The 11,227-nt window shown below is 43.2% G+C and overlaps 1 protein-coding gene across 4 annotated transcripts in view; it reads left to right on the top strand.

Annotated features, from left to right (window-relative positions):
* The first annotated feature begins 635 nt into the window (after nt 1–635).
* TRPC4AP (transient receptor potential cation channel subfamily C member 4 associated protein) overlaps nt 636–11,227 on the top strand; it is an 89,360-nt gene continuing 78,768 nt past the window's right edge. For 3 of the 4 annotated variants that reach the window (XM_063803328.1, XM_063803327.1, XM_003316874.7), the window contains exon 1: nt 647–1,466. In XM_063803328.1, coding sequence (XP_063659398.1) covers nt 1,299–1,466 — 168 coding nt within the window. In that variant the 5' untranslated portion in view covers nt 647–1,298. Of the gene's footprint in view, nt 1,467–11,227 lie in introns of all 4 variants that reach the window. The other variant, XM_514600.9, reaches the window with a different exon arrangement.

Raw genomic sequence — 11,227 nt, 5'->3', positions numbered from 1 at the left:
TACCATGCTGTTTGGGTGACTATGGCCTTATAGTATAGATTGAAGTCAGGTAATGTGATGCCTCCAGATTTATTCTTTTTGCTTAGTCTTGCTTTGGACATGCAGGCTCTTTTTTGGTTCCATATGATTTTTAGGATTCTTTTTTCTAGTTCTATGAAGATGGATGGTGAGTCTACTCCTTTTAGATGGGGTGTGAGGATGGTAATCATAGTGCCAGTTCACCTGGGAGAGTCACTTTCATGCCTACCGTCCCGGTGTAATTATTTATTGTGTCTTTTCATTCTTTAAAGTGTTCTGGTTTGAGCAGTAAGTTACAGTCATCTTAGTTATGAGTCACAATCTTCACCATTCCCTGTTATATCACACTTATCACACTTAGCTCTCCTCTTTCATTTTTATTACAGGCCCCCTGCTAGGAAGGGAAAAAGTGTGTGTGTGTTGGGTGGGGGGAGTCAGTGCCATCCTGCCACAGAAGTTAGCTGAAAAAATGAGTATTTGGGGTCATGGTAGAGATAACATGCTAGCTGGTGGATAGAAATTAGGACAGGGTTTTCATCTGACAGAGAATATGATGTCACAATTTACTAATCCCTTTCCCTTCCATTATTTAATTTCACAACAACCTATCCAGTTACACAACTTATCCAGTTTGAGACTGCGTTTCTTTGTGTATGGATCTGCTGTCTTCCCCTGTAACCTGCATTTCGTGATAAAGGATCCCAGGCCGTTCTGCTCACCACTGTATCCCAGACACCCTCCCTTTCCCCTAGACATGGTTTGGTGTCGGGCGCAGAGAAAGCCCCAGGAACTACGATTGATCAGGCTCCCAGAATCTATAGATGGAGTGACCTGACGAGGACACAGGCGCAGTGGCAGAGCGCGATGACTTGGTCGACGTCCGCGGTGAGTCACGTGTAGAAAGAAGCAGGCAGGAAGCGGACTCGAGGGCCTGACTCCTGACCTGAAGCCCAGGATCATTTCTTGGCCAGCTGCCTGCATCCTGCCCAAATCGGCGAGAGAAATGGGAGAATGTGGACCTTGGGAGATTTCGCCGAAATGCTGGGCCCGGGGGCCAGAGAAACCGGCAGTGCAGGAAAGGCCACATCTCTTTTCCCACCTACCCCGCTGCCGCGCAAGACTACAATTCCCAGTAGCCTCCACGCCGCGCACGGTCCCTGCCACGCGGCTTGCGCCTCCGCCGACGGCCCACTGGGGGCGCTGCGGCGACCCCTCCGCCGCCCCGTAGAAATCTCCGCGGCCCCGAGGCCGCCTGCTTCCTGTTTGTCCGACGAGGAGACATGGCGGCGGCGCCGGTAGCGGCTGGGTCTGGAGCCGGTCGAGGGAGACGGTCGGCAGCCACAGTGGCGGCTTGGGGCGGATGGGGCGGCCGGCCGCGGCCTGGTAACATTCTGCTGCAGCTGCGGCAGGGCCAGCTGACTGGCCGGGGCCTGGTCCGGGCGGTGCAGGTACGAGGCTGGACCAGGAGGGGCGGGGCGGGGCGGACCAGGCGGGAGCTGGCGGGGGGCCGGGGAAGAGGCCTTTCCAGGCTGCCGCTGGACGGGCCAAAGCCCTTTTGGCTGGCCGCAAGGCCTCCCTGTGAGCTGCCCGGACGCTCTCAGCCGCAGCGGGGCCGTGGGAAGCAGCTGGCTTGATGTCCCTTGTCAGGGGCCGAGCGGGGCTGGGCTGCTGTGGACACTGATGGCGTGTACGAACCCTGGGCCCAGTTTCTGGATCCTCCCTTCTTTGCGCCACGTCTACACGTCTGGGGGACCCTGTCGTGTTTGTTTTAGCCTCTGTGGGCCTCGAGTTTATCCCGTGTATTGGGCGTGGGGGAGGGGGTCATCATTGCAGCCCCCAAACGGTTCCCAAGCGTTTCATAAATGTCATTTTCTCAGGCCTTTCCTTGACACTCTTTCCTTCCCCTTTCTAAAGTAGGTCCCCATTGTTATTCTGTCACAGCCGCGAATTCGTTTCGTTTACATTACTTTCTTAGTCTATAATTTCGTATTTCTTTGTTGTCTGCCTTTTTCTCGCCCGTCTCCCACATTAGGCTGAGTTCCAGCGGGTGCAGAGACTATATCTGGTTTGCTAGTGTAGAGCGTCATGGTTAAGAGGGACTCTGGAGTCAGGCCTGGGTTCAAAGCCCTGCTCCTCTCTCTTGCTTGGGCAGGTGACCTTTCTGTGCCTCAGTTTCCTCACTTGTAAGATGAAGATGAGAATTAGTAACCTACCTTTTAAGATTGTTGTGGAGATCAAAGGGGGCAATTGTGTAAAGCATTAGTGCATTTCTGGTGCATACTAAGGGCTGAAGGTAGTTAATATTAAGCATCTGACTTATAACAGGTGCCCAACATATGATTATTGTTATTTTTGAGTGAGCGAAGGACACTGCTTTAGGGTAAACCAGGTGGAATAGGACCTAGTCCACTACTTCTTCCACCCTCCCCCACCCCAAACCTTGCTAACACCTGTAAAACATTAGCTTTATTTAAAGCAGCTTTTTCATAAAAAGTTTGAAGGATACTCAAGAAACTGATAAAGTGGTTGGTGGGAGTGAGGTGGGAATTGGGCTAAAGGGGGAGAAAATGGGAGTGAGACTTTTCACAGTATAACTTTATTTAAATTTAATTTGAATATCACTTCCTCAAATGACGAAAAGGATAGAATAAAATAAAGGCTAGGGGGTCTGTGTGTATGGAGGACTGTGGACGAAAGGAGCAGTTGTGAGTGAGAAATGTTTTCCTGGCCATCACACCACCATAGATGAGCAGCCTTTTTCCCCCTTGTGTTCTTAAGACCTGACTTAAGACCCTGTAATCCCAGCACTTTGGGAGGCCGAGGCAGGCAGATCGCTTGAATCCAGGAATTCGAGACCAGCCCAAGCAACACGGCAAAATCCTGTGTCTCCAAAAATTTAGCCGGGCATGGTGGTGATGTGTGCCTGTGGGAGGCTGAGGTGGGAGGATTACCTGAGCCTGGGAGGCGGAGATTGACAGAGTGAGATCCTGTCTCAAAAAAAAAAAAAAAAAAAAAAAAAAAAAAAAAAAATTCCTAGAAATACTTGCTCTTTCCTTCTTAAGCTAAGATACCTTACCGAGCTGGGTGTGTAGAGACAGGCAGAAAGAGGACTAACTTTTAGTGAGCACATAACTTTAGAAAAAGTACGATACAAGGCATATGTTATCTTTAATCCTCAAGCTTTTGAGTTATGCTTCAAGACTCATTTCTTAATATGGATGAGGAAACTGAGGCTCAGAGAGGTTAGGTGATATGTTCCTAAACACCCATCCTGATAATCAGTGTTCTGAGAGTAATAGGGAGCCACAGAAGTTCTTTAGCATGATAAATGAGGCAATTTAGGCAACTTAATTTGTTTCCAGTGCTGAATGACTTAGAATGGGAGGAGCCTAGAAAAGCCCACCAGAGGCTGGGCACAGTGGCTCATTCCTGTAATCCCAGTGCTTTGGGAGGTCGAGGCGGGTGGATCATCTGAGGTCAGGAGTTTGAGACCAGCCTGGCCAACATGGCGAAGCCCCGTCTCTACTAAAAATACAAAAATTAGCCGGGCGTGGTGGTAAGCACCTGTAATCCCAGCTACTCTGGAGGCTGAGGCAGGAGAATTGCTTGAACCTGGGAGGTGGAGGTTGTGAGCTGAGATCACGCCACTGCACTCCAGCCTGGGTGACAGAGTGAGACTTCATCTCAAAAAAAAAAAAAAAAAAAAAAAAGCTCACCAGATACAAGGCTGCTGGAATATTCTGGAGCCACAAAAGCCAGGCAGGTTATTGTGGTAACTGATGGTTGTATATAGGTGTGGGAGCTATTTCAGAGGTTGAGATAGAGACCCCCTGCCTGGAACTATAGTGAGGATAAAATGGGGACCTTCATCTTTCAAATATTTCTTTTCTTAGTTTTTTTTTTTTTTTAATTTATTCCAAGCTGTGCCCTTCCGCTCCTCTCTCCCATCCTGCAGAATAAGTTATTTGCTTACCCTTTTTTTTTTTGAAACAGAATCTTGCTCTGTCACCCAGGCTGGAGTGCAGTGGCATGCTCAACTTCTTGGGCTCAAGTGATCCTCCCACCTTAGCCTCCCTAGTAGCTGGGACTACAGGCGTGTGCCACCACACCCCATTAATTTTTGTATCTTTGGTAGAGACAGGGTTTTGCTCTGTTGCCCAGATTACCCATATTTTTATACTGTTATGGCATGTGGTATAGTAGGAAAAGACCAGATTTAAAATTTTTTTATTTTTTATTTTTTAGACGGAGTCTCGCTCTGTTGCCCAGGCTGGAGTGCAGTGGCGCAATCTCGGTTCACTGCATCCTCCGTCTCCCGGATTCAAGCAATTCTGCCTCAGCCTCCTGAGTAGCTGGGATTACAGTCGTGTGCCACCACACCTGGCTACTTTTTGTATTTTTAGTAGAGATGGGGTTTCACCATGTCGGTCAGGCTGGTCTCCAACTCCTGACGTCATGATCCCCCTGCCTTGTCCTCCCAAAGTGCTGGGATTACAGGTGTGAGCCACTGTGCCTGGCCAAAATTTTTTCATTGTAGTAAACAAATATATAATATAGGCCAGGTACATTGGCTCATGTCTGTAATCCCAGCACTTTGGGAGACCAAGATGGGATGATCACCTGAGCCAGTTTGAGTCAAGCCTGGGCAGTGTGGTGGAGCCCCATCTCTACTACAAAAAAAAAAAAAAAAAATTAACCAGGTGTGGAAATGCATGCCTGTAGTCCCAGCTGCTCAGGAACCCGAGGTGGGAAGATCGCTTGAGCCTGGCAAGTCAAGGCTGTAGTGAGCCATGATCACACCATTACACTGCAGCCTGGGCAACAGAATGAGACCCTGCCTCAAACTATATACATATATAAATATATATATGTAAACATAAAATTTACCATCTTAACCATTTATAAGTGTATAGGTCAGGCCCAGTGTGGTGGCTTACGCCTGTAATCCCAACACTTTGGGAAGCTGAGGTGGGCGGATTGTTTGAGCCCAGGAGTTTGAGACCAGCCTGGGCAACATGGTGAAACCCTGTATCTTAAAAAAAAAAGGTGTATAGTTAAGTAATGTGAAGTATATTCCCATTGTTGTGAAACAGATTTCCAGAACTTTTTCATCTTGCAAATCTGAAACTACCATTGAACAACTTCCCATTTCTCCCTCCCAGTCCTTGGTAACCATTCTTCTCCTTTCTGTTTTTGTGAGTTTGACTACTTTAGATAACCCCAGTATAGTAATACAGTATTTGTCTTTTTGTGACTGGCTTATTTTACTTAACATAATGTCCTCAAGGATCATCTGTGGTATAGCATGTGATGGAATTTCCTTGGAAAAAAAATCAGATTTTAAAGTAAGATGGACCTGAATTGAATCCTAGCAGGGTGACCAAGATTAAGTTATTTAACCTCTCTTAACTTCAGTTTCCTTATTTCTAAAGAGGTGATGATAACATCTATCCCATAAAGTTGTGAGGAGGATTAAGTGAAATAATGTTTTAAAAGCGTAGCCAGTGTGGCATATAGGAATAGTTGTTTAGTAAATAGTTGCTCTCAGCTAGTAGTTAATTAGACTGGGCTTCCTGAAGAGACTGTGTCTTATTTTTCATTGTATCTGCAGAGCCTGAAACCTTGCCAGCCATTTGATATTCAGGAAATTGCTTAAATTGAAATACTGTGTCCTCGGTCTAATTTCTGTCTGTACTTGCCAAGCAATCTCATGGCTTTAAAGAGTTCCAGAGTCGGATTGCCTAGGTTTGAAACCTAGCTCTGGTATTTACTTACTATGTGTCTTTAGGCAAGTTATTTAATCTGTTTATGCCTCAGCTTATTCATTTGTAAAGTAAGTATCATAGGACCTGACCTTCCAAGGTTGTGGTGAGGACCAAGTGAGTTGTACATATAAAGCACTTAAAATAGTGACTGAAACATACTTTCTCAGCTATAAGTACATAGCTTACTGCTATAAAGATTAGCTTGTATTATTATTAATAACTGCTCTATACGCTGATGGATCCTAAGTTTCTGTTTCCATTCGTGTTTCTCCTTTTAGCTCTGGATGGGTAGGTATATCCAATTGCCTTCTAGCATTTCCACTTTGATGTCTAATGGGCATCTCAAACTTAGTATGTCGAAAGCCAAAATCCTCTCCCTTTTCCATCAGACCTGATCTTCTCCATCTCCCTAAATGGGGCATAAGGGAAGCCTGAGTCATGACTACTGGCCACATAATTTGTAATGGGTCAATTCTACTTGGATTTTAGTTTGCTTTATTTTCTTCCCTTCGTTTTGTTCTGCCCTCTGTCAAGGCAATAAAATATGCTGGGGTGATACTTTGGAGTTTACTGAGCCTTTTCATATTCATCAGCACATTTGACGCTTAATGCAAATCAGATCTTATAAATCCTTTGCTTAAAACTCTCCAGCCTCATCTCATTGCAGTTGATAGAATCAATTCTGGATTCCTTACCATGGGCGTACAAGGCCCCAAATGATCAGTACGAGTTGAAGGAAAGGATAGACTGAGTAAACGCTGGGCTCTAGGATAGTGCAGCTCACATTACAGGTCATGACCCGCCATCCCTGGATGCCCTTCAGTTTGGCAATCTGGTGACAGACTGGGTTGTGGGATGCTGTTATATTTCCCACATGGCAGTCGTTGCTTCCTTTGTGATTATTGGCATATCTAAATGCCCCTGAGTGTTCCTTACTTTATATTTTTTCTTTAGATTCACTGACTTTTTTTTTTTTTTTGAGATGGAGTCTCGCTCTGTTGCCCAGGCTGGAGGGCAATGGTGCGATCTCAGCTCACTGCAAGCTCCGCCTCCCAGGTTCATGCCATTCTCCTGCCTCAGCCTCCCGAGTAGCTGGGACTACAGGCGCCCGCCACCACGCCCGGCTAATTTTTTTTTTTTTTATATTTTTAGTAGAGACGGGGTTTCACCGTGTTAGCCAGGATGGTCTCGATCTCCTGACCTCATGATCCGCCCACCTCGGCCTCCCAAAGTGCTGGAATTACAGGTGTGAGCCACTGCGCCTGGCTGACTTCTTTTTTTTGTGAGATGGAGTCTCGTGCTGTTGCCCAGGCTGGAGTGCAGTGCACAATCTCGGCTCACTGCAACCTCCGCTTCCCGAGTTCAAGCGATTCCCCTGCCTCAGCCTCCTGAGTAGCTGGGACTATAGGCGTGTGCCACCATGCCAGGCTACTTTTTGTATTTTTAGTAAAGACAGGGTTTCACCATGCTGGCTAGGCTGGTCTCAAACTCTTGATCTCTTGATCCACCCACCTCAGCCTCCCAAAGTGCTGGGATTACAGATGTGAGCCGCCGTGCCCAGCCAGATTCACTAACTTTTAAAAAAAATTTCATTAGGCACTACTTGTTTTAGCCTCATTCTAACCATTAGTATTTATGAAACCTAGGCATTTAAGTCAAATAAATCTTACCTTGCTTTTCAAAGGTAATTTGATACTGAAAAACTCCTGATTAGGATAAAGTCTTATTCATATATATATATATATATATATATATGCCATTCATTTCAATGGGAAGTTTTTGTATTCACAAGCCCTTAAATTTGCTCCTAATTTTACTGAATCATACCCCATTAAAGTACACAAAAGTATTCAGTGGTTAACATGTATTGTCAGAATAACCCAACAAGGTATTTTATCTTTATTATCCTTTAAGATATCTATTTAGGCTGGGTGCGGTGGCTCACACCTGTAATTCTAGCACTTTGGGAGGCCGAGCTAGACGGATCCTTTAAGCTCAGGAGTTCAAGACCAACCTGGGCAAGATGGGTGAAACCCCATCTTTACTAAAAATACAAAAAATTATCCGGGCGTGGTGGTGCGTGCCTGTAATCCCAGCTACTTGGTGGCGGTGGTGGTGGTGTGGGGGGCTGGGAGGGGGAAGGGGGCAGGGCTGAGGTGGGAGGATCACTTGAGCCCAGGAGACGGAGGTTGCAGTGAGATTGCGCGAGACCCTTGCATTTAGTGTGGTATTTTGAGGCATTAGATGTCTTACATTTAGGATTAAAGAAACAAGATGCACATTTATCTTCATGGAATTTAGCCTTTATTTATTTTTAAAAACAATAAAATCAGTGGAAACTGTAAATGTCTAGAAATGTCATATTTGCTAAACAGGTTGACAGTTTAGAGGGTATGATGTAAGAGATTATCACTGCTGTAAACTGTTAAACCACAAGTACTTCAAGAGAAAACCCATGTGATACCTGCCAGTAATTCAACTGGGAAGATGACTGAATGGTGGCACTTTTGTCACAGTGCTGAGCTGTTCACAAGGAAAACAAAATTCTAATGATTTTTTTTTTTTTTTTTAGACAGGGTCTTGCTCTGTTGCCCAGGCTGGAGTGTAGTGGTGCAAAAAAACTACTGAAACCTCCACCTCCTGGGCTCAAGCAATCCTCCCACCTCAGCCTCCCGAGTATCTGGGACTATAGGCGCATGCCACCATACGCAGCTCATTTTTGTATTTTTTTTGTAGAGATAAGGTTCTGCCATGTTGCCCAGGCTGGTCTTAAACTCCTGGGATCAAGCAATGGGCCTACCTTGGCCTCCCAAGTGCTAGGATATGAGTGTAAGCCACTGTGCCCAGCCCCAAATTATTATTTTTAAATGAGAGTACATGCCTTGTAAGACAATGTATAAATAGTAAAGAAATTGCTTGTGAAGTCAAATATTTGGACTGTGATTAGATCTCTGCGTATCGTGGAGCTTGTAACAAAAAAACAGCAGTGCCCTGCCTGCTTTGCACCTCTAAGTTCCATACTCCTAATGCTGTTCAGTGTCCATACTTAGCTATTTCTTTTGCAAGAGAAGGATCCAGGAAACAGGAGAGCCAGTATTTCTAAATAACATGGTTATAAAGCTGTTTCTTTTCACTTTTAGATACTATCTATTTTCTTCGCTCTTGAAAGACTAGGATTTAATTCACACATTCGATTCCTTCTTACTTGTCTCCACTAGTCTACCAATGTAGTTATATCACAGCTTTGGCTGTTGTTAAGTATTTACATTATGATGTTAGCATTATTGTTTACAGCAGGGCCATATATTGTACAATTATATTTGTTTTATATAATTTTTTTGTAGTGTTAAAAACAGTCCTCTTCCATTTTTTAAATTGAAGGATAAATATACATATACCCTGTATATATACATATACATATACCCTGTATATATATACATATACATATATATACATATATAGATATATACATATATACATATATACGTATATACATATATAGATATATACATATATACATATATACGTATATACATATATAGATATATACATATATACGTATATACATATATAGATATATACATATATACACATATGTACATATATACACACATATACATATACCCTTTTGACTTTCATTAGCATAATAGTGCATCCTTTAATTTATTTTACTGTTTTAAAATTTGTATTAATGGGGTACAAGTGAAATTTTGCTACATTGGTGTATCGCATGGTGGTGAAGTCAGGAATAATGCATCCTTTTAAATTGTTTTGCTTTGTGTATACCTTTTTTTTTTTTTTTGGGACGGAGTCTCGCACTGTTGCCGGGCTGGAGTGGAATGGCGCAATCTCGGCTCCCTGCAACCTATGCCTCCCGAGTAGCTGGGATTACAGGTGCCCGCCACCAAGTCTGGCTAATTTTTTTGTATTTTTAGTAGAGATGGGGTTTCACTGTGTTGGCCAGGCTGGTCTCGAACTCCTGACCTCAGGTAATCCACCCACCTCGGCCTCCCAAAGTGCTGGGATTACAGGTGTGAGCCACCACGCCCGGCCTGCTTTCTGTATACTTATAATTTGTTCCTAAATTCTAAAACTTTTTTTTTTTTTTTTAAAGAAATCATTTGAAGCCCTTCATTCTCCTGCTGCAGTTTAGCAGTTTATCAGTTTAGCAGTTTAGTTTAGCTGCTTACTAGGTCTGCTATACAGCTGAGTTCTTGGGACTTCTCTTGACCAAATCCAGAGCATTTTTCTTTCTTTTCTCATGTTTTAGACCTTGTTTCCTCAATTGTCTTCCTTTTTCCTGGGGCACACTCTCTGGTAGCCTCCCAAGAAAGAGTACATGGGAGGTAACTTTTTTTTTTTTTTTAAAGCTTGCAGATCAGAAAATGTCTTATTCTGACACATATATTTAGTTTGACTGGGTATAGAATTATAAATTGAAAGTTATTTTCCTGTAATTTTTTTTTTTTTTTGAGATGGAGTCTCGCTCTGTCTCCCAGATTGGAGTGCAGTGGCACCATCTCAGCTTTCTGCAACCTCCACCTCCCAGGTTCAAGCGATTCTCCTGCCTCAGCCTCCCCTAGTAGCTGGGATTACAGGCGCCCACCATCATGCCCAGCTAATTTTTTTTTTTTGGTATTTTTAGTAGAGATGGGGTTTCACCATGTTGGTCAGGCTAGACTCGAACTCTTGATCTCAGGTGATCTGCCCACCTTAGCCTCCCAAAGTGCTGGGATTACAAGCGTGAACCACTGTGCCCAGCCAAGAGTGTGTTACAGTTTTCTATGTAGCCGTCTTGCATAACTTTGTTAGATTTATTCCTTAGCGTTTTTAAAAGTGGTATTGTAAGTAGTGTTTTTAAAACTGCATTTAAAAATTGTAGCTGTAATATAAAAATAAGATAGATTTTTATATTATTCATGTATATTGCTGTAATAGTTGATAATTTACATTTAGATTCTTTTAGATTGTATACTGTACAGTCATCTGTGAATATTATATCATCTGCAAATGAATCTTTTATCTTATCCTTACCAATCTTATGTCTTCTATATATCTTGCCTTACTCTGCTGCCTGAGACCTCCAGTATGATGAATAGAAGTAGCATGTTCCTGATCTAAGAGGGAAAAAACCTTAAACATTTTGCCATTAAGTATGATGTTTGCAGTGGGTTTTCTGTGGATACCTGTTACTAGAAATTCATTTTTTTTATTTGAGTTTATCATGAATGGATGTTAAATTTTATCAAATGCTTTTTCTATATCAATTGAGGTATTCATATCATTATTCTCCTTTATGTTATCAAATAATTATTCTCCTTTATGTTATCAATGTGGTGAATTGCATTGAATAAAATTTTCAAATATTAAACCAACTTTTAATTTCTGATACAAATTTTAAATTTAATTCAATTTTTGAATTGTGGTTTTTCCCTTACATCGTC

The sequence above is a fragment of the Pan troglodytes genome, chromosome 21 (genome assembly GCF_028858775.2).
Source record: "Pan troglodytes isolate AG18354 chromosome 21, NHGRI_mPanTro3-v2.0_pri, whole genome shotgun sequence".
Lineage (NCBI taxonomy): Eukaryota > Metazoa > Chordata > Mammalia > Primates > Hominidae > Pan > Pan troglodytes.
This window is presented reverse-complemented; position numbering and strand designations above follow the sequence as displayed.